The sequence below is a fragment of the Besnoitia besnoiti genome, assembly GCF_002563875.1.
Source record: "Besnoitia besnoiti strain Bb-Ger1 chromosome Unknown contig00014, whole genome shotgun sequence".
Taxonomy (NCBI): domain Eukaryota; phylum Apicomplexa; class Conoidasida; order Eucoccidiorida; family Sarcocystidae; genus Besnoitia; species Besnoitia besnoiti.
The window spans coordinates 358,518-382,500 of record NW_021703916.1 but is presented as its reverse complement, the minus strand read 5'-3'; the positions used below and the strand labels follow the sequence as shown (position 1 = coordinate 382,500).

The following is a 23,983-nucleotide window of genomic DNA, read 5'->3' as shown; positions in this document are numbered from 1 at the left end:
GCACGCTCGTAAGGCCTACAGGAAATCTACCGTACATGGCGCTTCATGAGTACTTTCGTGCGGAGTTGCGCAGGTTGTATCCTTGAAGGCTGGGTGGCAGCCCACCAGAAAACTTCCCTGAATTCTGGTGGTGTCGATAGTACAGCACATTATGGTCGACACGAGGTCCTCAGGGCCTCTGCGTGCCGCTCGAAGGTGTCTTAGGCAACTGGGGCTAGTAGCCTGTTGCCACATGGGCAGACACTAGATGGAGCATCAGCGCTAAGCGAGCCGATTTAATATCCTACAGCATCGGTACTCTTTTGCTCGTCTCCTCCGTACACTGCTAATCCTCAGCTGCTTGGCTGGTGGGCGGATGTTTTTGGTTGTGTTGGCTTCACTCAAACACGAAATGTCAGTACACTCATAAATAGCGGTGCGCTCGTACGTAACAACAAGGGCGAACATGCAAAAAATTTCCGGGTAAAGGAAGTCGGCGAAAGGCAAACTCCGGGCAAATTGAAGAAGTTGACGAGAAGAGCGAAGCTGTAAGGGGCCGTTCAAGAAGGTTGCACGCTTGTGTTCCCAAAAGGAAATTGGGCAGGAAGAAATACAGATGACTGTGTAAAAGTAAAAAGCAGCATTCAGCAGGCCATGCAGTACCATGCATGCCCATGGAGCGGGTGTAGCCGGTGACAGAGTCCGTCTCTTTCGGAGCATCCCAAGCGCACACTAGTTTCAGTCGTCTCAGTGCTTTGTCCGATGCTTTAGACTGTAGTCGGCCTGGTTTGTGTACGCCTCACGCACAAGGCTTACCGCGTGACCCCGAGACGGCGTTGACGGGAAAGCTGCCTCTGCATCATGACAACCGCCCTCAAGCAGTTCTGTGCAGTCTGGATCCCAGATCGTATGCGATGTGCTAACCCATTCCTGTACTGGCTTCCACCTGAGATCACATCGTAGAACTGGACTGGGGCTCAGGAACAGAGGACCCAAGGTAGTTTCCGGAGGCTAACGCGTTGGCAACCTTCAAAATTGGTAAAGGGTTTAGGGTGCTGCTGGGGAACGGAAGGCGCGCGCCCAGGCTCGTCAGTGGGAAATGATTTCTGCACGAAACATTGCAGGCTCATGGGTGTCTCCAGAAGACTCCACGGGACTCCACGTGTTGGCAAAGAGACCATCGAAGGTGCAAGGGATTTATCAGTGTAGTTATGAGCGACACCACCGGAGCTGCGACAAACGTGCTCCAGTAGCGCCGATTGCTAAATCGTGGAAGTCAAACCATCGAGATAACATGGCGACATTTTTTTTCGACTTCCTCTCGGAGGAATAGCCACTGGCAAACCCGATGTGCTGTTCCTCGTCCGCCCACCCTAGTTCGCGGCGAGAACTTACGGAAACACTGCAGACGCATGAGTGTACCACAGAAGAAGGGAGGCGACGAAAGACATCAACGTGCCACTCATCATCATCATCATAATCATCGCAGTGTGTACACGCTGTGCAGCATAAAGGGGGACAGCTAGCCCGTTTTCTTGCTTTTTTCGAAACGAACGCAGACTCCGCTCAAACTTGGCTCCCTCCCGGTACCTTTGGCTTGCCATGCTGGCTCGGAAACTGCACATGCTTCGTTTTTGCTAGAACAGACACCGGAACAGCGTTGCGGTTGCGAGGCCGTGAATCTACTTCTCTTCTTGAAGCAGCTCACACCTGATGCAATTGTCTTGGTATACAAAAGGGCAAGCTCTTCCCCAGCGCCTCAAAATGATAAATAAAAAAGAAGATTGGCCGCGATGATCGCTTTTGACTAGCACTTTCGTGGCCAACATCGGATCCAAGCCATGCTGCACGCGCTCCGCTTTACACCACTTTACGCAGCGTTACAACCGGGCGTCAATTTGCATGCGTTCCACATACGTAGCATGTCATGTCTGCATCGACTCTACAACCACCGGAATGAAAAGAAGTGCCTGCTTGCCCCTTGCCCTTACTTCCATTTCCAGCAGACTCTCACACTCTTACTGCAGTCTTGGTCCGACGCAGAATTTGCCTTCGTTGTGTTTCGCTGTGTCGGCGAACTCTCGCTCCAGAATGGTTTTGACTTGCTCGCTGTCGATGGCGCCATCAGCAACGTATGAGAATGCCGTAAAGCTGATCATGGGATTTACACGTGCAGCGCCCAAAACATGCTTTAGTGGATGATTGTGCATCTACTGAAGCATGTTTTGGGGAAGCTGCCGACGTCTTGCATGCCAGTTAAGGCAATCACCGAAGTCGAACTTTGGTCAAATAGACTGCTATGCATGATAAGAGGAAGCCGCGCTTACGTCGGCGCTAAACAGCTCTGGTTGTGTTGTCAGCCACTTGCGTAAAACTGCTTGTCAGGGTCGTTTGCTCCGATCCAGACCATCGGTCTGTTCGTTTTTCAAGCAGCGTGAGATATTTTCGTCCGCGATAGGAGCCATCGTAGGGTTCATCCCCGAAGTCCTAGAGAAGGACTCGTGATTTGTACCAACTGCCTGTGCCTTTTTCTATTCCGAAAACAACCCTCACGCTTGCAGCTTGGCTACCTACCGGCATTACCGAGGACAGCAATGCTGGGAAGGACACTGCAGTTGGGCCGAACGTAAGCTCTTTCTGGGCGGGTAGATTCGGCTAGGACTGCTTTTAGCTTGAGGAGAGGAGCAGACTTGTTGCCGCCCGACCATATGTTGACCGGGCGCTTGACGCACAGCCGCCGGCAGAGCCGTTGATGCAGGGAGCGAGCGCGGAGAGCTCAGGGGGTTTTGCAAGGTCGCCTCATGGCAGTAGTGACGGGGACACCACCCGCTGGCTACACTACGGAAGTGGTTCGCGCCTCTGCTGGTCAGGGAACACGCATTTATTGATACGTGCAGATGGGCTGTACGCATTCGAAGGACGTGCGTTACGAGGAGCATCACCATATGTGTTTCCTTACAACATTCATTGACGTATGAATCATTTTCTTAGCGGTGTCTGCCCGTATGCACCTGTAAGTAGCAGATGGTCAGCGAGACCGCACTTTTGCCTCTCACTGTCTCTCTGATGCGCGTTTCTCGTGCAGAAGCCATGCGTCAATCGTTTGGAGCTTTTTATGCTCTTGCTCGCACTCTCACTGGGGGTCCCACGATGTTCGCATGACCGAGCTGTGTCTTCATATTGGTTGCGGCGCAACACTGAGTGATACTAGCAGGAGTGGTTTCAGGATATCTTTAGTGGCCCCAACTGCACTCGTGCTTTTTTGCACCAACGAACGGCCGCCGTGTCTGCGGCGACTAATGCCGCTTCAAGTCCCAGAGAGTTTGTTGATCCTGCTGCCTCCTCCTGATCTCAGGAACTTTGAGTGGCTGTCGAGGCGCCTGAGCCTTGCAGGCTTGCTCTCTAGAAGAGAAGCAGAGAAGGCAATCGCTGCTGGGCAAGTCACGGTGAGCATGTTCATGTGCGGTGCTGTTCATAAAAAAGGGTGCTGACACGCTTGAACCGCAGAGGCCTTCCAACGCTATAAGAAGCACGGGGGCGTTCTCGTGTCAGATAGGTTGCAAGGGCACACGAACGAGGGAGGACCGGCGGGGGGGGGGGGGGGGGGGGGGGGGGGGGGGGGGGGGAGGGGGGGGAGCGCAGACGACCTGCCGTGAGTGCTTGTGCGGTCTGCGAATCGCCTGGCTGTCTTCATCGTGTGATTCCAGTCCGGTTCCATCCGTTGAGGTACCGTCTTGTGTCGTACTCACGCGCGGCAGCTCAGTCCAGCGTGCTTCGGGTGAATGCGCGTTTTCGTGTGAACCAGGTTAACGGAGAGACGATTCGCAACAATGTCGAAGTATGCAGCGAAGCAACTGTTTGCTATAAAGGTAGGGTACCAGCAGGGCGGTGTGCGAGTGACGTATGTAACCGCAACGGGGTTTGGAGGCGGACGGGAGGCGGGAGCACCGGAGTTATAAGGGCTTGTTGCGGCAAGCACCTTGTTGAAAATCGAAGCCCGCCCATTTAGCGCATAAAACAACTTGTGACATGTGACTCTGCCGCGTTGGCACGGCACACTCGTGCTCAGGATTTGATTAAGAGTGACGGCACAAGCCGTCTTTGCACTAGCAGCCCATAAGAATATCCGTGGTGCCATATAGGTTTGAACACACCGAGCAGCGATACCTGCGTTGTGAAGTCTCACGCGCATGAGAGTATTTGCGAACACTTCTTATCCTTTTTTTTGGCGTCGCGTGAACCCTGTGTGACGGCCTCCGTGAATAGCTGCTATCATGCGGCAGCCAGGGAAAGCTGGCAGCTCTCCTTATGCTACCAACAGCAGTGGGACCTGCCGCCACTGCTCGTTGAGTACGGTCCCTGGCTACCAGAGCAACTGCATGGAGTGTATCGTTTCGAGACGGTCTTGCTGGCGGAGTATTTTTGTTTCAGGTGCGGTTGTGCCCCCGCCCGTTGCGACGCCTCAACTCTTCGGCCTTGTCAAACCTCGACGGGTGCTGTGTGTGCTCGAAGAACGAGGGGACGTGCCAACGTTGCATACTCTAATGAGGCATCTCTACGTGGAACAAGAGTTGCTGCCTGATGAGGCTGAAGATCTGCAGAGACAGACGCAAGGACGGCCGCTAAGGACGCGTGTGGTGCATGTCTCAAGCACATGGGCGAGCTCGACCCCGGCGCGGTCAAACTATCTCAACGGAGCCAACGTTTTCGACGCCGGCGATGAGCTCTACGGCGATGTCGAAGAATCAGAGGACGAAGACAGCAGCCCAGTCGCTCAGAACCGAGCCAGAGACCGACGGCGCCTCCGCTCCGCGACTAGTGAGCGTTCGAGCGACACGGATTGCGGCCGAGCTGGAAACGAGCCAGGGGCCAGTCACATGAGAGCGCGAGAGACAATTGAGAGTGCCACAAGCATGACATACGCGAATTCTCTCGATGAGTTTGTTGACCGCCGTTTCCGCATGAGCACACGTCTTCAACATGATACCCAACCCGTCCTTGCTGAGCTGCCGCGGCATCTAATTGTAGTGGTAAGTACACACTCTACTGACCACGTGTCCTCAGCTCCATGCTATGAAGGCGACGGTGAGAAAGGCCGAATTGCGGTCATCAGCGGTGCGAGCGCAGTGTGGTGGCGTCTGCTATGCCGAACACCGGGCTTCGTGCGGGTTCGCCCCTCTTTCGTGTTGCGCATCTTCATTTTTCAAGAGTGTCGCACGTGAGAGCGAGTTCGCGAAGCACGGCGCAGATTTGCCGTGTGCGCCCGAAGAATTGGGCGCAGGCGGCAGTCAGCGCCTCTCGACGCGACGTGAAGAAAGGGGGGCAGGAGCAATGGTCTATTCATGTTTTGGCATTATTGTGGGTGCCCCCGGATCTTGTGTGTGTTCTCCACGCCAGCTACCCAAAAGCTCTGCTTCTGTCTAGCGGCGTGGTGAGTAACTTGGGGCACGCATGTTGCTTCTCTAACTTACTGGGATTCCCGTCTTTTCTTTGGATGCTTTAGCGACCACTGCCTATAGAAGCGGATGGATTCGTGCTGTTAACAAACGACGGGGACTTCGCCCACGCAGTGCAGAAACCCGAGAACCGCGTCCAGTCGGTGAGTTCTCCTGGCCTTAGAGTGAGGTTTAGGATCCCCTAGAACGGGTTTACGAGGAGGCTCTCCGCGAAATCAGCCACATCGAATCGGCGGATTCGTTTGGCAGGAACTGCAAGTTCACAATCGGCAGGTGCTTGAATGTGTATGTGAGGACATAGACCCGTGACAGAGAATGTTGGGTAAGTGGTGCGTGTGTCTTGTCCTGCGGCCGCTACAGGTGTTCGATGTGCGCGTTAGTGGAACGCTGCCGAGCTATCGATTGTTGGAGAGCTGGCGCTGCGGTGTTTCGTTCGGAAGCTTCGACTTCGGCCCTGTGTGGGTAAGAACGCAGCCGCATGTTGGGCGTCTCGAATGCCACGCTCAGGCAGCGACACACACTTGGCTGTCTTCGAAGGCGAGCAGCACGGTTGCTCAGATGCAAGTCTGAAGGAGCCATTGGAGCCACGAGTGGCAAGTGCGGACAGAACAGATTCCGCTGGACGAGGCGGCGACACCCGCCGGCTGGGGAATCGACAGGTGTATCCTCAAGCAGTTCACCGTCGCCTTCGCGCTGTCTCTGGAGTCGCTGTGGAAAGGCTGTGCTGGTGCTGTGGGGAGGCTCCCTTGTTGCCCGCGTCCCGCTCGAAGCAACACCACAGCGCGCGGAGCGGCACAGCTGGCGAGATGGTGTCGTTAAGTGGCAACCAGGCAGTAAATTAGCGATAGGGGCGAGTGGCTGACGGTTGCAAGAAGGTAAGACGACTTGCCGCGGTTCAAATTCAATGCGCGACCCAGTCGCTATCCAACTAATGGAGTGGCAGAGGGCTGCACTCGTTGTTCTTCCGTGTGCTTGCCTTGTGTCCTGTCAGGTTGAGCTGCTGACGGCACGGCGCAACGCTGCGTGGCTGCGGGTGAGAAGGCGCCATCGGCTATTCTGGGGCCTTGAGTTTGCGGTTTTCCGAGGAAGCGCAGATGTGCTTCTCAGTCAAGGGAAGCAAAGTAGTTCGACTGTGGTGGCCCCTCAATAGCGGTAACTTGCGAGAAGAGGGAGGGGGTGGGGACTCACCGTGCAAGCGCTGAGCCCTCAGTTCGGTCGCAGTCACTGCTCACGATGTGTGCCCGGTGCACCTGCTGTTGGCGAGGTGCCACTGGGAGGACGTCGACGGTGTAGCTAGGGACCGCGGTGTGGGCGAAAGTCTAGCTAGGTAGCAGGTAGCTTTGCATAGCCGCTGGCGTCCGATCGACATCCACTTCGGCGTCACATCATATGTGGCTTATGGATGTGGTTGAGGAGTTCGCGTCTGCTTCCGTGGTTTGTGTCGAGCTACCCGTAAAGCGCGCATCGGCCCGGGTGCCTGTCACGTGGTTGTGCGTTGCAGCTCCATCTTGTCGAACGGCCCGGCATGGACCTGCGACTTCTCCTGAGCAGCGTCGGCCTGAAGGTGAGCATAGGGATATCCTACGCCTCACAGTTAGGCACTCGGTCGATAGCGTGCGGGCGGTGTGGGTTTTCGAGGAGTGGAAGCTGGAGCTGAGCCATCAGATCGCGCTGGCCCTTCGGTGACGACACGCGGGATCCTACGCCTGGTTCAGTGTGAGCTCTGGCCACTGTCGTTCCTTCTGTTTCTGGCGTGTTCCTCCCAGCTCCGCCGCCTGCGGCGCTACGCCATCGGTCCCTACAGAGCCTCAGCCGTTCCCCAACATACCGTAATACCTTTGAAGTTCCACAGCTCGTTCTCCCGGCTGTTGCCCGTGCACAAACAGCTACAGCACCATGCAGCTGCCGCAGCAGAGGCCCGGATCCGTGCAGGATGCTGGGGAGCGGCGGCGGCCGACGCGGCAGCCGCGCGAGATGCCGCTCGTGTTGAGCGTGGATCGGAGGCGTCTGAAGCGGCGGCTCCGCATATTTATCCATCTCGGCGCCTCGCGATCTTCCCAGCGGCTGGCGAGTTCAAAGACTTGCTGGAGCAAAATGAAGGTGCGGGCAACGATCACGTGGGAGGTTGGTGTATCTTCCATGAAGTGAAGAAACAGTCTGTTCTGGCACCACGTCCACATGAGAATGGCTCATCCTGGCATGCACAGACACCGAGGCAAGCGCAGATGGCCACCGAACCAGCTGTTCCGGGTAGAATGACGGCTTCGCAGGCCAGTGTGATGGACTGTGAGGCTCGCGGAAGCTGTGGCAACGTCTCCCGCGGCGTAGCGCGCCGCGAGGAGAGACGTACCAGCGGCTCGCCTGCTGGAGGGCTTCAGGAGGATGCGCAGCTCAGCGGTTGCGACGTACAAGGGGGAAATCATGGCCTGCTTCGCGGCGAAAGTTGGAGTCAAGCCGCCAAACCAGCTCCCAGAAGCAGAGGCGATGACGTTGACAAGACGATGGAGGCAGGGCATGAGATCACCGGGCAACAGGGGAGTGCGGATGGAGATCCCGTTGCCAGCTCGGGCGCGCTGGCGGGGGCGGAACCGTTAAGTCTTGACCGCGAAATGCAGGACTTAAAGGTCTCTTTCTGATGATGGTGACAGAGCCGGGTGGTGGGCTCGCCTTTCCCCAATCGAGTTGTTCGTTTCTCCCGCGACAGTCTCACTCCGGCAGACGCATACGACGTAGCGGATAACCTAGAAAACAGCCGGAAGCTGTAAGTCTTCCTGGCAGCTGAAAGCAGGCTCCAACGATCTGGACTCCTGGAGGAGTTTTTCTTGATGCACTCACAAGTCTGCCGCAGAGAAAGAACACTCAGTGGAAGACTCCTGGTGTTCTGGCGATCTGCGGCGCCACCGTATGTGTTCGGAGTGTGAGAATTTGGAGCGCTAGGCACTGAGAGGAAGGACGTCTCGAGGAGCGTGCGGCTCGAGTGAATAGTGGGGAAGGCGTTTTTCCGGTTCGCAAAATCGATTTGATGGGTGTGCAACTGATCGGATGAGACAACACCCCTGCGCAGGAGGCCTACAGGGGCTGCTGCATTGTAACCGCACATACTCGGGGAGCTTCTGCCGCCGGCAAGTAAGTGACCGAAAAGACCTGTTCTATTTGTACCATTGCAGGTTAATGTCGCGGATCTTGCATAGAGGGGGACACGTTTTTCCTGGCCTACTCGGCGAGCCACGATATGGCTTATGACGGTGGTGCCACTTCACGGAGTCGTACACTAATTTTATGTCTCTGTATTCGGCCGTGGGCACGCGCCGCTGGCTACATAGTTTTTCGGCGGCCTGCTTTGATGTCAGGGGTTCTTGAGCGGCTGGGCGCACTTTCGGGCCTCATGGTTGTAGCTGTTGGAGGCTGCGGGCCCGCAGGAGGCGCAGGCTCAAGCCTGGCACCAAAGAGCTGAGACAGCGTCCTGAAGGTAACCAGTGTTCGATACGTGACTCACAGTGTGTCTGTTGGAAGGCCAATCAGATGCCCTCCACGTACGAGGTTGCTAAAACCGGTGTCGCACACAAGGGTTTGCGTCTGAAAAACTGAACCACCTTTGGAAAATATTGATGGTTTTGCTCGAGTTGCCGGCTCGAGGACGCCAGGGTGTCTCTAAATCTGCCCAACGACAAGTTCCCTAAGAGCCATAGAGGTCACCACCCGCACTGCGAGAGTCCAATATCGTCTGCCTACCAACAGAGGACCTGGCGTGCTTGCAGAATTCTCGTTGCATGGTCCCAAGACAGGCGATGTACGAGGGTCACTTCAACCTGTAAGACAAGACAGAGAAGTTGGAGAAGGGACATGGCAAGTCAGACATATCTCCCTCACGTGCATCAGTGGAAGTTTTGGCACGCAATATCATCAACTGAACGCTCTTGTGCTAAGGCCCACTGTAGCGACAGGCTCTGATTACTCACCAGAAAGCCTCCTCCTGGTACAGGGCACTTGGCTCGCACAGCGGTCAGCGGAAGTGGAAGGCGCCATTCCTCCGGATGTAATGCGCAGTAGGCCACCAGGGCTCGCTGAGGTGCAGCATAGACTGAGAGTCGCATGTGCATAGTCCTGCGAAAGTTCTTTGAAGGGTGTCTGGAAAAGTGCCTCTCCACCAGTGATGTAACACCGTATTGCTAAGTGCGAGTGGACAGCGCGGCGTGAGCTGGAAGTTTAGGTATGAAACCGTCAACCGAACGGTTTGCTTGCCTCTTATTCGGGTTTGCCAACGCGGCAGAAACCGACATAAAAAGGCAAGTAACGTACGTCTTAACATGTCCACAGATATGCCGCCCAGGGTCTGCAGTTTACGAAAAGCGTGGCTCAGCGCTGGGCTCACGGCAGACGTAAAACAAGCCTTGAAAACCCGTTTCATTTGGGACACAGGGGGCGCCGCCGAAGGTCTTATAATTCCTCTTTCAGTAAAACCATTACTATTGTCTTCCCCTTGTTGTTACCTGTAAAGTTACTAGGAGTGACGAATATGCCGGCTGACCGGCGGGCCCGAAAACTTGCAATTGGAGGAAGACTCGAGCGGGCGACGTAGACCGAGAAAAGTTCTGTATTTTGCATCGAGCGGCATCCACCGTTGGAAGCCGAAGCTGGAGGCAAAAACATTAAGAGAGGGTCGAGGCCAGCGTGGCGTTCGTAGAGGAAACAAGAGAAAGAAACCGGCGGCGGCACGCCCCGTGGCACACTACTGATTATCTCGACAGGGAACGAGAAATAGCAACGTTAGTCAAGGCGGCTTTAGATGGTGCGTGCGCCGGTTAGCGCTGACACCTACAATTTCACTGGTCCCGTCGGCAGTGCGCAAAATAATTTCGTGCAAGTCAATTCGCACGCATCGGCCCCGAATGACCGTCCTCGCCATGGTCCTGGTGCTGGCCAAGCGTCCCCCATCTTCATCACCGCCGCTGGCTCCCCAGAAGAGCGGTCCTGTGTTTTTCTGGAATGATTTCTCCGCACCGACAGGTCCTTCTGAATTGGTTTGAGAAATCGCGGCGTTCGTTGTTGCGGTCACCGCAGCCGCAACTTCCGCCGCTGCAGCAGCGGCCTGCGACGCGGATGAAGCCTCTTGTCCTACTGGAAGAAGCACCTCGATGAAATCTCCTAGATCAATCGGATGCTGCAGTCCTAGGAAATGCCATACAGCCGCTAAGCGGTACACACGCGGCGCTGAGAACAAAAGCAGTAGCAGGGCACCGGTCCAGTTTTGGTCAACGCTACCCTAGCTAAGGCTGGGCGCTCTGATGTCTGCGACGTGCACTGGATGTGGAGCCGGAACTCTGTAACTACGATAGGTACTTTGAAAAAGCCTCAGTCGCACGCACCCTCGGTCACCTATACGTAACAGCTGGGTGTCATTGACTCGCGTGGCTCGCAGATCATGCCGTCTGCGTCTGCTGAGAACGGAAGTGCCGGGGTTGCTGGAGAACGCGTGTCGAGGTGGGGAGAGTCCGGAAACGAATACATGGTTGCCTTAACAAGACCGGGCAGAGGCCGACATACCGATTAGCGCAAGAGTAGCAAAGTAAACCACAGCCGCAGCCCCTGCGATACAGATAGTGAGAACCGTCTGGTATAGCAGCAGCGCTAGCAGGCAAGCCGCAGGCGCGGTGACCAAGGCAATCAGCAGATGGACGCGATGCAGAATCCGTGAATTCACCTAGAAACAATCACATCCAGTAACGGTGCGAAGGAAGGGAGAATGCAAACGCATATGACGCATGCGCCTGTAGTTGGTTCACCTGCCATGACTCAGGTCCGCATTGGTCGCGATGCTAGCTCAGATGCCTTCGATACACGTTGGTGGGGCTTCACGGTAACAGATAGAAGATCGACTAAAGCTGGCAGGTGACAGCTTGGAAGCGTAGCCATCCGTGGGTTACAATGAAGCCTCTCCCGGATGGTTTACCGTTTGCCATACATCATCATTATCATCTTCTCCATATATATGTGTATATGCACGTGAGCTACTAGTGCTGTCATTGTTCCAACGCAAAAAGGGAATCCGGGCGTTTACGTTCCGTATGCTCACGTCATCGGCAGCTCGGTATCGCCAAACATCGCGATGAAGGTCTTCGAGTGAGCGTGCAAACTGTTCCCGCGTCACGAAGCCCTGCCCTGAAAGGAAAGCCACGGCGCATGGATAAGCGTGAGCGATCTGCCCTGTTGCCTCGGTCTGAAGTGCCACCCCCTTTTCGCTGCGTTGACAGGAACCAATCTGATCATGGCGTTTCCACACGCCCGTAGCCTCTACATATATTCCCATCGAACCGGTTGCCTACGCTGCAATGTGTCTTCGAAAGGCCTATCCACTGGTATGTCAGGCTGTGTAGCTGCAAACTGAAAACGCTGCAGTGAACAAACGGGTCATCGTTGCTTTGTAATGACTTTGTGCATGACCTCACCATCGTTGTCAATTGTCGCAAACAATAGCCTTGCATCCTCGCGCGTCATGAAGTAGAAGAAATGCTCGACACGGAGCGCCTCGTCGGGGGGCCCATTCCCTGCCGCTGTTGTTTCCTCGAGGTGGTGGCAATTCAAGCACACCCCGGTCGCGTAGGAGTCTGCGCAAAGTACCGTGTCCGCATACTCCGCTTCCTCCTGCACTGGATTCGGAGAGCGCGGAAGCATCGAGCTAGATTTTTGCGATCGAAGATGCGAAGGATGCACATAGGAGCGCGACGCGGCAGAGGAAGCCAACCCTCCGCGGAGTGTGCTTCCATGCTCGGCTGCCTTCGCGAATTCTGGAGGGGGGAGAAGAAGCGCATCCATCTGATCTTCCCCACTGCAGATGTGCGAAAAAGCTGTTGTGGCACTATCCTTACTAAGGGGACCGCCATTTTGCGGTGGTGAATGAGAAGTCCTTTGTACGAGATGTAGGAGAAAACATCGCGGGTGCTTCGTGGAATTTCCCACGAGGTGCTGGTTTGGACTGTTGGTGGCAAGCGAAACATCAGCACCAGCAAACCTCCCAGCAAAGAGGTGGGTGGTTTTGCGGATATGCGCAGGCACATGCCCGCGCGTACAGGTCTGAGAGACGTGGTGACGCCGGCCGATGATGGGGCCCCAAAAGCGACAGCCATGACAGGTAGAACATAAGGAGCACTCCTCTGTAACGGTTTGCCATTTGCTGCAGCCAGTAGGGTTGCTGCTACTGGGGCGGGCGTGTCCCACTGCTGATTCCGCCGAGAGACCATACGAAATATTCGTGGTGAAGGGTTGCGCGCCGTGTGCGCAATGGCCCGGACTCATGAGAAACCGGCAGTGGGGAGGCAAGAGGTGGGCAGGTTGGAGGCGGGCAGCATTGCCAGGTGCATTGAAAGTTGTTTCACGATATGGCCTGTCGGTTGCAGCGACCCGTACTACCTGTTGAGCTCCTCTGCTCCCTCTTGCGAGCCAAGAGCGGGGCGACATGGCAGCATACGGCGGATTCTGTCTTCGGCTGACGCGAAATAGCCTTGTCCGACGCCTGTCAACACCAGGGGCTTCAAACGGCCTGTCATCACCCAGCGCGTCGCTGGGCGCGGAATACCCTGACGAGACAGGCTGTCGATTGTGCGGGCTATAGCCTACACTGCCATCTGTATTCAAACACTGAGGCTGATGGCGCATGAAAATTGGCGGCGCCGCTACATTCCCAGTACATGTCCCTCCAGAACGCTCATGAAGGGCCGCCTGTCGAAGGCCGACAAATTTAGCTACGTTTCCCGTAGGGAGGGACGCTGGCGGTGATGCAGAATGCGTAGATGCTGGGGTAAACTGTGGGATATAGTTTTCTGGGGTCATCGAATGAGAAGGCGATGCCTCGTAGGAGATCAGGTCCGGGAGTTGCTGTATTTTCTGCCTTTGCTTTCGCTGCCGGGATAATACATGCAGCTTCTCTGGACGATCACGAAGGCACTCACTGAGCGGCGGCACGTTCAGTTTTCTGTGGTGTTCTACCTTGCATGTATTGGTTCCAAGCCCCCATGTATTATCGGAGGGCGACTCTATCGATCGCGGCAGTGCTCGATCCCTCCGCAAGGCAGCAACCGCTGCCGCTGCTGCAGAGGTCCTGCGATGAACTGGGGTTGCAGTGAAAGAAGCGAGAGGGGTCTGCCCGAAAGAACCGCCACGCTTGCCGTCGACATTAACCACGTTGCAGATATTACACCGCTGTCGGCATTCAGACTTCGACGTGAGCTTTGGCCCATCGCATGCAGATGATTGCAGCGGCTTTTGTTGCCTTTTTTGCTGCGTACACTGCTGCTTTCGGTGAAAATGAAGAAGCTCGTCAAACAGATACGTGGCACCGTGCTGAAGCTCATGCTTAGTACGAATGCGTTGAGGGCTGCCTGCGATGTGGAGCAGAACAAGGTGCTGGTGGAATTTTACGAAGCAGTGCATTCGATAAAGCGTGAACATTCCGGTCTCAAGGCGGCTCCGCCGGGGATCGAACGTCTCTTCCTGCGAGACGTGCCTCCCGGCGCAAACGCTGAACTGGCACTGCTGTCCAGGAGGTCGCTCCTGAAGTTGCTCCGCTAGCAGAATGCGCCGCATTTGCTCCGGTTTCAGTGGATCGGCTGCTTCCAGTGTGCAATGTCGGTGCTCGGAAAGATACTCGCACCGGCCCACTCTAGACCTGTCGTCTTTTCCGTAGGTCGTGCCGCTGTTCAGTTCATCACGAAGTCCAGAATGACCGGCTGAGTGCATGACGGCCGATTCCACTGTGCGTCCCTTTTTATTACGGGGACTCCTCCTGCTGGGCTGCCTTTTTTGAAAAGATGCCTCTGTCCTGCGCGCCCTGAGCACTGATTCGTCAGTAGACCCCTCAGCTTCACTTTTGCATCCCGAACGAGGTGCTTCGGAATGGCCTTCTGTAGTGTTGTTTATCGCTTTCTCGGTGAAGTGTAGCGGCTGCTGGAGATCGGCTGACCAAGAGGAGCTGAAGCTGCTGCCATCAGCGTTGGCCGGGCGGCCACAAAGGCCATGGCCACTTACGCTAACCCCCAGGGAAGCTGATGAGGTAGACCTTTCCCCCGCGTCTCGCCGGTTCACACATTGACCTGCCCAGCTGGGAGTTAGCCTGCGGCTGCTTGCATGCAATGCGCACCTCATCAGTTGCATGATCGCATGGGGCTCCAGGGTATCGAGCGAGTACGCAGCGGAAGTCGGAGAGAGGCAGGACAAGGGAGTGCCATCGGCGCGGATATCCTTGTATGCCCCAACGCGCTTCAGAGGGAAAGGCCTCCCGCCCACAGACAAGCTCCTCTCGAAGTGCAACCGCTGCTGAGCCTTACGAGACGAGGGAACATGATCCCGCCATTGGTTAATGAGCACAGCAGACTGTGGCAAAGATGCCATGACCCTCGCAAGAGGCCAGCGCCGCGGGTGCCCTTTCCTGTGGCAACGGGTTCCCTCCATTAAGCACGGTAGCACAGTTCGTGCTTGAAAAGAGCCTTTCGCACCACGCTGTTGTGTGAGTTTTCCCCCTAGCACACTTTTAAAGCTCGGAGGCGGTAAGGAGCTACGAAGAAGGCAATTCGCGGTTTGCCGCCACCCACCGTTGGAAGAGTAATTCGATGTGATGCAAACAGTCTTGCGGTATCCTTTGTGATATCTGGGTGCAGCTTTCCAGCTACTGTTTCTTTCACAGGTTACGATATCCTCTGACGACGATTTTCCTTTCCCGTGCACCAATTGTTTTGAGAGAAAATTCGTCGGCAGCAGACAGCGTAGGTAGTGTTTGGCATTGCAGAGTACGTGGAAAGGATATCGTGAAACGATGCTGGAAAACCGACATTTACAAGGCTCTGCTCCGCATTGCTGGGGTGTCTCGGCAGACTGTGACGGCCGAGTGAACTCGCCGTACGCCCTCCGTGCGGCGTCACACGCGACTTCGCTTTGCGTATCAGACAAAGGCGCCAAGTACGGTACAGCTGCGCCGTGGATACAGCTATACATTAACGTGGCTTCTTCGATTGCTTGTTGAGAAATCGTATCTGCTTCAAGTGCTTCGCCCGAAACTGATGCTGCTGTGGGTTTCTCTCTCCCGCCATCGTAGCTCAGCTGTGTGCGGCTGCTGACGGGACTGACGGATGAAGCCTCTTCTTCACAGACGTCGTGGCCCTCGACAGTATACGCCTGCCGCTTACGGCTACCACAACCGAGGTTCCGCGACCCACTTCGGTCATCTTGTGACGCCGTGCCCCAGCGTCCGCGGGGACAAGCAGTTAAGTGGAAAGGGTCCTCAGACAGTTGTGGGTGTGCCTGGTTAACCGGTTTCGGCCGCTCACTGCTGTCATCAGCCATTTCGCTGGCGCACATACGGCCCCACTTCTGTGAAGATAGCAACTGGCTTGTCAGAGTATGAGTCGCACTTGAACCAGAACCAGATCTCTCTCCAGCAGTCGTAGATGCCGGCGGGGGGAGAAGCGCTGTGTTTTGATGCTGACTGCTCGCGCTCGACGACGCGTGCGGATGCCACTCCGCTCCGTTTCTGGTCTGGCGGGTCTCCAAGTCGGTGGTCCAAAGGCATGTATCGCTCGTTTCATCTTGATGGCTCAGCGCCGGGTCTTTGTTTTGCCAGGCACCCGCATGTCCAGTGCCCATCGGCGGAAAAGGGCTTGTAGGCGTTGCGTGGGCTAGCCGCCGGCTGCGAAAGCCACCTCGCACAAGCTGAGGTGAAGAAGCTGCTGAAAAAGGGGGGCAGCCTTGGTGGGTAGCCACCTCAGCATAGCGGGTGCTGTGGTTAGTCAAGTGAAAATCACTCAGCTGCCCACCGTTGTATGAGCTCGAATCCGGGAGCTCAATGGGTTTATTCAAGCGCTGCTCATAGTTTAGAAGGCGGAGCTCCATTCGATGTCCGTCGCGGGCAGCAGTCGAAGTCTCTATGGCATGATGATCCTCTCCAAACGTCTCCATCTCCGACTTGCTATTCCCAGACGAGAGACTGACGAGATTTCTTTCTGCAAGGGTTGATCCACGAGAGGCACCAGCTGTGCTCGGCATAGCCGCTACGCTTGTACCATGCAGGGGTGCACGCGCCAGCGAGGCGGGCTCATCCTCCCTGGTCAGACTATTGCACCCTTTGATGCACACTATGAAGCGTTTCAGGCACCCGGGTAGCCTGTTCTTTGAACTGCTTTCGCTGGAGCTCTTTCCCGACTGAACGCCCGCTTGCCGTGCACGAGAGGATAGGGATTCCAACAGTTTCCGTGTTGCTCGGCGGTTTTGGCCACGGCACCGAGCACCGCGGGAAATGCTCGGGAAGATGATGTGTGCATCAACCTTTTCCGCATCAGCAAGGAGCCGCGAAAACACCTTAGGAGGAGGGAAGAGAGGGAGACCTGGATCGAAGGGAAGCCCATAGATACCGGACCTCCTTTTGCGACGAGTAGGCAAATTGATTTGCGTTCCAGAAGCTTTTGTTCCGGATTGGGATGCATCGGAGCTCCCCGCATCACCATCGGAAGCATCTGAAGCTCCTGGACTGGCGTTCATCCATGATAATGAGGGAGCCAGTCTAGCAAACGCAGTTAGCCTAAGTGCCGTTCCGATTAGCAGCGACGCTCGAGAAGCGAGCAGATGCAGAAACATGACGGAAACAACCAGCTTGCGGAGAAAGTACTGCAGTGACAGGGAAAAAGCGGGTGCGGCAGCTTGTTGGGAATGGAATCATTCGTATCGCCCTCAACCCAACTGTCTGAAAGGGCACGGCTTGCAGTTCTCACAGGCTGACAGCACCAGGCATGGGGCAGGGAGATATCCGTGCATACGCAGGAAGTGTCGGTGAGATAGGCTGCGGTTGTTTGGGATGAACTTTGAGGATGATTGTAACGTGCTCGCTACAGTCTTTCAACTGCTGGTTCACGGTTTCGAAAGGAGGTACGGGTCTTGATCTTCTGTATATTGGAGGAATGCCTACCCCGAGACAGAATGACTACGCCACACGCAAAAAGAATGCACAGTGAGCGCGCACATATCCTAGTGCGACCCCTAAAGTAAGTGCAGGGAGGGATGCAAATGCCCACTGTTCCGTCGCCATCCCTGGCAAATACCGGGTAGCGCGATTCCTGGTCCAGGTCACACACTCTATCGCTTAGGGCACCTACTGGTAACAACAACCAAAGAGGTAGTGAGACGATCTAGCGTATCATTAGAGAACTCTCGAGAGGTTGCCAGTAACTCAGCTGAGGATCCTAGTCCTCTTTCGTGGCGCGGAAAAGAAACTGGCCCTGCGGGGGGAGGGGGTGCAGTGGGCTTTGCTGCGCGGTTTGCACTGACCTCTACTGATGCCACGAGTCCAAGGCGGAGAACGAAACTGGTCCACCAAAGGACTTCTGCAACGGCAGCTGCGGAGGCTGCGGCGGCTTTGACAGCAGTGAATGCCACATATTTTTCCACGACGGAGTGCAGAAGGAGAAGGCCGGCTAAGCAGGCCAGAATGGAAGTTCCCCCAGGATGGACTGCGATAGGCGGGACACAGAGAAGCCAAAGCATTTTCTCATCTGTCTCGTGTCATTGTCGGTACCCATGCGCTCTTGTTCGCCATCAGGTGCCACACAGAATGTTCAGGCATACAGGAAGAGAGACCTCGAAAATTGCAACCTGCTCTGCTTTGACCTACTGCAACTCCGGAAGACATCTGCAGATGGCGTCTTGGCTCCTTGCCGTCTGTTTTTCTCCGCATTCAGTGCCATGACTATAATTTCGCCTGCACCAACGTCACGTTCGCATGAAGTCAACACAGTCACGTGTTGTGGCACCTAAGCAGTAAATACACTCGTGGTCCGACTTCCGTTGGACGCAGAAGTTCCCATGGGCATCAAGCAGCGTTTCGTGTGTATAATCACTAGTAGGTGCCGTCTGGGAAGGTCTTAAATATTCTCAAAATGCAGCTGCACTGAGCCGACAAAAGATGCGAATCACCGTCTCACAGTACGGGAAGTTCTGTCACTGTCCCATCACGGCATCGCACACGATCTCAGTGATCAGCCTTCGTCGTCCTGAACGCTGGGTCGGATGCTTCGTGACCCATTCATCAGTCATTACTCCCGGCACCGTGCCGTTACACTTGCCTGCTCCCCAGAAAAACGAAAAGTGAAGGAGCAAGGCTGCTAGTGCCAACGCCCAGAAGTATGTTGGTAGGACCAGCAGCACCTCAGGAAAGAAAGCGGGCAGCAGTATCGTGGCTCCTGCTGCAATCATACCCATCGACCTGAACTCACACAGCCACCCAAAATGGGGAGCTGCCCTATGTGAGCATGTGGCTCTATGATCTTGCGAAAACAACATTGCTACGACTTTTATTTGGTGCATGTTCTGTTTGCTGGTTCGTTCGCAACTCGCTGCTGAAATTCCCCGGAAAGTATGCAGTCAGGTTGGAAGCGGTGCAACAACGTCACATTGAGCTTTCAGTGTCTTCTAAGGTCGGAGCGAAGCATGTGATATTTTCTGAAAGCATACGAGAAACCAAGAAACCGCCAGGACGGAAGCTCACCAAGGAAAGTATATTGTCGCATTGGGTACACGAAAAAATATGGTCAAGGAGATCTGGCTCCCCGTGTTATCACAGTGCCTCGCCGCACAAAAACATGGACGCTAATTTGGAATATACAGAAAGGCACCCTCTGTAATGAATTCGCCTCCAACTGCTCTCGTAGCCGCAGGCAGTAAAGAAACCCATCATTTTTTCATTTCGTTCAACGTGGCGCCATCCGGAGACTATGGTCTTACCAACAAAGTGCCCAACAACTACGGCCGCGGCAGAATCGTGAGCGTCGAGAGCGTTGGGGCAATGGGGCAGGTGTACCTGTGTCCTTGTTTGGTTGTACCTTAACTTTTCTCCCTCGTCTCCATGTACTGAACAGGCGATTCCTGGCGCTGCGTCTTTTCGGCTGGTGTGCTGGCCTTGATCCACCGCAGCGGCTGGGGCGCATGTAAACGCCATCGTGTTCTTCATCCGCTAGCAGCAGGCGAACGTACGACCCCAGATCTGACCTTTGGTCGTCATCTAGTATGGTTCGCCCCGAAGACAATGTGTCTACGAAACAGCAGAAATGATGAGAAATGACAACGCCACTGTGTTTACTCCACGGCATGTATCGCATGGACGGCGGGGGGCAAATACGATAGTGGTGCCTGCCGTGGAACAGTGACGGTGGTTGCCGCGCCGTTTGTGCTTGGCTCCACGTTTCACTCACCCTCGTGTTTTTCAAGTGCTAGCAAAGACATGAGTCTGTAACGAATTGCGTCCGGTCCTGGATCGCAACTGGTGCTGTCCTGCACGATCTGCCTGAGGCGCAGCCTCTCGTTCATTGTCGCTGCCCTGTCTTTGATAGACTCGGCGGCCGCTGCTGTCGCTGCAGCGGCTGCTGCTACGTGTTGGCCCATTTCTTTGGCGACCTCCGCAGCCGCTGCCACGGTTGATGCAGCCTGCGCTGTCTGTTGTTGAAGGAGCGTCTGATGCTCCGCCACAGTGCCGTGCACAGCTCGCACGTTGACCAACGCCTCCCGTAGTTGTTGCTGAGTCTGCTGGTGCCCCTCGAGAAGCTGTTCATGTTGCGCCTGCTGGGCCCGTAATTGTTCCCGCTGCTCATCAAGGCGTTCTTTGCATTCTCTCAGAAACTTTGTTTGCTGCAGCTGCCACGGCTGTAATATTTCACTGTGCTCCATATCGCTATAAGGCTCATGATTTGATCTTTGTTGTCCATCTTCTCTCCGCTCGTCAGAGCGTTCTGCGCAATATGCTCTCTGCAGCTCGTCAACGCCTATCCCTGCGGCGCGGACAGCGGTAGGAGATACACACTCGTGGGTGCCTGCAGCGTTTGACGATAACGCCTGGCCCCTCGGAAGCGGCGGGAACTCACGATTATGTCCCGTATACCTGAACACATATTGAGATTGTTCCCCTTGCTGACCTTGAAGCCCAAGTCGTCGCTGGGAAGGCGCCGTGTTCATGCCCCCGTAGGCTGCGGCAGCTGCGGCAGCGGCAGCAGCTGCTGCTGCTGCGGCAAGCGCTGGATCGTCCCCTACTGCTGCCGCAGCCGCTGCCGCCGCTGTTGCAGCCGCTGTTGCTGGGTCCGCCCCAGCTGCTGCCGCTGCAAATGCATGTTGGGCAGCGGCAGCAGCCGCCTCTTCTGCCGTAGCCTCCTCTTCAGCAGCTACGGCGGCGGCGTCGGCCTCTGCGGCTGCTGCTGCAGCTTCTTCAGCGGCCGCTTCTGCCACAGCAAGGGCTGCGTCAGCAGCGGCGTCGGCTGCCGTGACGTCACCCTGACAGAGACGGAAATGCTCCAAAAATGTTTCACGTGATGGTAGCGGCAGCGATAACGACGCCCTACATCGCTGGCCTCCAGCTGCCTTATGCAGAGAGGCCTCCGGCACACCCTGTGCAGCTGATCCTCCCGGAGAAGCTGCCGAAGAAGAATCTCGAGAGGTGGAGCGAGCACCTTCACCATTTGAGTACATATCAAGGTAGGACTCTAACGGCATGCTTGGGGGGGTTCCGCGATTAGGCAAAAAGGCACAGACGGGCAGTTGCTGGCGATTCGGTCCGCTTACAGCAAGTTGCCGACAGCCATGCGTGGTCGGGAGACTGGAGATAACAGACCCCCCCTGTAACTGTTCACTATCACCTTCGTCAGCATGCATCAGGCTTTCCGTACGCACTGCTGCTGAATGGTCTCGAATTTCGGTCTCGGCCACGTGGGCGTGGGAGAGATAAGGCAGAGAAGAGAGCAGGGGGGAACAAGACGCTCGTCGGCACGGTGAGGACCCAGCATAGTCAGCAGCGCAGCCTGACGCTGCTGTCCCCGTAGGCCGCTTCGTTTCCTTCTCATCAGAATGCTTCGGCCTTCCCAGAATCGGGTCGGAGTGTGGTATCCCCCCAGTGGTGGCCCTCTCTCCCAGGTCTTCAACTGGCGCACTGAAGCTTCCATAAAACGGTAGATCCTGCCAGGAAGCTCCGAAGCGAGACTGAATTGGGTTTGTACGACTTGGGTCGCAGCTCGGCGGGTATTGTTGGGACAGATGAACGGGATCCAAAACGACACTCAATTGTTGTTGCACAGGAAGGGCTGTGACGGAATCTGAGTTCGCTGGTAGTCCTAGATGAGAGGACTCTCCGAACGCTGCTAGGTGCCCAGAGGCTGCAGAGTCCAGCGAGTCTCCCTGTAAAGAAAATTCTTGAGCGGCTTGCACCTCCATCTATAGACACGCACAGACTTCTTGACGATTGTCTCCGAGGGACGCCACTAACGAAGGAACACTTCAACAGAGTAACAAATACTTTTGATGATTTTTCGAAAGGACACGGCTCCTAGCACACCTGCAATACCGTTCACCCAACGCGTTTCGCCACCAGCTCGAAACCCTTTTAAGCAGCGTAGCTTCTTGTTTCCTCTTATTTTCTGCTGCGCTTCCTGAGAGGCTACTGAAGCCGCCGTGTGTGCGGTTGACCCCATAGGCGCGGCGCTGAAGACTGAGACAGGACCCTTCGGAGGCTTTAGCCTCGGAGGGCTTCAGTTGCATTCATGTCGCTGAAACCGTTGTCGGCAAGGTTCGTCCACGGCCAAAAAGACTCGATGATACGGAACATAAGTCAGACAAACGTCTAGAAAACTGAGCAGTTGGCGCTCCTATGGTATTCAAGTGCAGATCGACGAAGAGAGAGGGACAAAAAAAGCGTGCCATGTGCGTAGTGGCACAGCAGAGCAGTCGGGTGGCTTATATGTGCCCTCCAAGTGCGAATATTGGGCCGGAAGTCTTCGTTGTGCGCAGACTGCGATAATTATGATGCAGTGCGCAACTGCGCATTATATTCCAGACGTTTATGCAGTAGCGAGCTTGCAAAACGCGCGAGACTTCAGCCATGTGGATGTGCTTTTGGGTGCGAAAACACGACCGTCGTTCCAGTTGTTCCCTGATATCAACAGGTTCGCGCTCGGTCGAAAATCGGTGGTGGTAGCGCAGGCTGACTGACTCTGGGGGCGCGGAGACGGGATACTGGCGGTCGGACACGAGTGGCAGGCGGGTACCTGCGCGCGCCGTGCCTCTTAACTACTGGAGACGCGACGTGACTTCCGATGCTTTCACAACTCTGTGCTCAGTTTTTCTAAGTGGGGCTACTTGACAGGGCGAGCAATCTTACGTGTATACCGGTGTTAGGCCTCTGCGCAGTTTAGGATGTGCCTCCCAGCGTACCAGAGGCCTCGTGCGTCTATTGCTGCCTACCCCGGCACGAAATGATTGCTCAGGAGGCAACACAGCATGACGAACGGACTCCCAAGCAATCAGGGCCATCCACAGTAGCTGGGCACCGTCCAGGCAGCAATTATGAACGCGACTAGATATCTGCACTTGCTACAGTGAAGCGAGCTATCTGCGGCAGAAAGTACAGATGGATGTTTATTTTTCCCCCCAGTCACAGCATATCGCATATGTTCACAGTTCCCACAACCATCATAGCTTCGGTTCAGTTCTCCTTCACCACGCATGTAGATCTTCCCTCCAAGCGCTTTTTGTTGGCCTGCAGACGGTATGTGTCAAGCACAGTCCTGCAAAACGGCAGTTGTGCTCGCTTAGACCCATGGATCACCTCACAAACGAAACGTTCTCGGACACGAGGTCCGCACAAAGTATTTCCCGCTCTTCCAACTCCCCACGACACACTGAGTCAGCATCGTCAAGTGCTTCGACTCCGCACACCCTCTCACACATCCGGCAACCCAGGGGCTTCGTCTCTAAGTAGCGTGCTTACCAGAAGATGAAGGAATGACGAAGCAAATTCCAGTCGCCATGTTTCATGCCAGCATGAGCGGTGGCTGTGGGGTTATTCAGGGAACATGAGCGAGGGTCCTGTTTGAGGCACTGCAAGCGAACCGGAATATGACATAAATCTCGCAGCTTACCAACGCTAGTGTGTTCAATCATTACAGCTCCTTATAATTTTGCATGTTGCCAACTGCACTACGTGATCCCACGGCACCGAACTGCAAGGTTTTTTACAATAGACAGTGGCAACAACAGCATGTCAAACGTGACGGTCGCAATGACAGCTGCGGAGGGATAACGTCAGTGACTTCGGCTGTGGTGTCACGTGCGACTGGATATCATTTGCCACCTGGAAGCTGCATACGTCTCAAACTGACCAGCATGCTCCCCCTACCCTGCACGGAGACAGTACACGTTGGCGCACCGTGCCACCCCACGAGAGGACTTGGAACTCAAGCACTGTGCAAGAAATTACAGCCGAGCTGCTACTGTGCAGTGCGGGAAGTACTTCTGTGTGGCTGCGTTTCACGAACATCAGCTCCTTTGGCAATTCGGAACCGATGCCCCTCGAGATGATCGCGGCTCCTCACGGGGCTTGTGAGAGACCCGAAGGATGCCTATCAAAGAAGTGAGTTTGCCAGTTAACTCAAAATAAGTCAGACTTGTTTCACTGTGCTCTTCTGAAGTGCACAAGAATGACGACGCAAGCTGCTTTCCACCTGCGGGGGATCACTCAGACTCAAAAGTAAGCCGTT

The 23,983-nt window shown here is 55.4% G+C and overlaps 3 protein-coding genes across 3 annotated transcripts; 1 reads left to right on the top strand and 2 right to left on the bottom strand.

Annotated features, from left to right (window-relative positions):
* Nucleotides 1-2,573: 2,573 nt before the first annotated feature.
* On the top strand, nt 2,574-8,071 carry BESB_025340 (uncharacterized protein; the record flags this gene model as incomplete). Its single annotated transcript, XM_029361222.1, has 9 exons — nt 2,574-2,605; nt 3,335-3,425; nt 3,785-3,848; nt 4,411-5,009; nt 5,483-5,578; nt 5,796-5,897; nt 6,427-6,468; nt 6,937-6,999; nt 7,202-8,071. The coding sequence occupies 9 exons, from the start codon at nt 2,574-2,576 to the stop codon at nt 8,069-8,071; spliced, it is 1,959 nt and encodes a 652-aa protein (XP_029215577.1).
* Nucleotides 8,072-11,843: 3,772 nt separating this feature from the next.
* BESB_025330 (uncharacterized protein) lies at nt 11,844-16,958 on the bottom strand (the record flags this gene model as incomplete). The annotated part of the gene is made up of 1 exon (XM_029361221.1): nt 11,844-16,958. One exon carries the CDS (start codon nt 16,956-16,958, stop codon nt 11,844-11,846), a length of 5,115 nt encoding a protein of 1,704 aa, XP_029215576.1.
* Nucleotides 16,959-19,652: 2,694 nt separating this feature from the next.
* BESB_025320 (uncharacterized protein) lies at nt 19,653-20,948 on the bottom strand (the record flags this gene model as incomplete). The annotated part of the gene is made up of 1 exon (XM_029361220.1): nt 19,653-20,948. The coding sequence occupies one exon, from the start codon at nt 20,946-20,948 to the stop codon at nt 19,653-19,655; it is 1,296 nt and encodes a 431-aa protein (XP_029215575.1).
* Nucleotides 20,949-23,983: the final 3,035 nt, after the last annotated feature.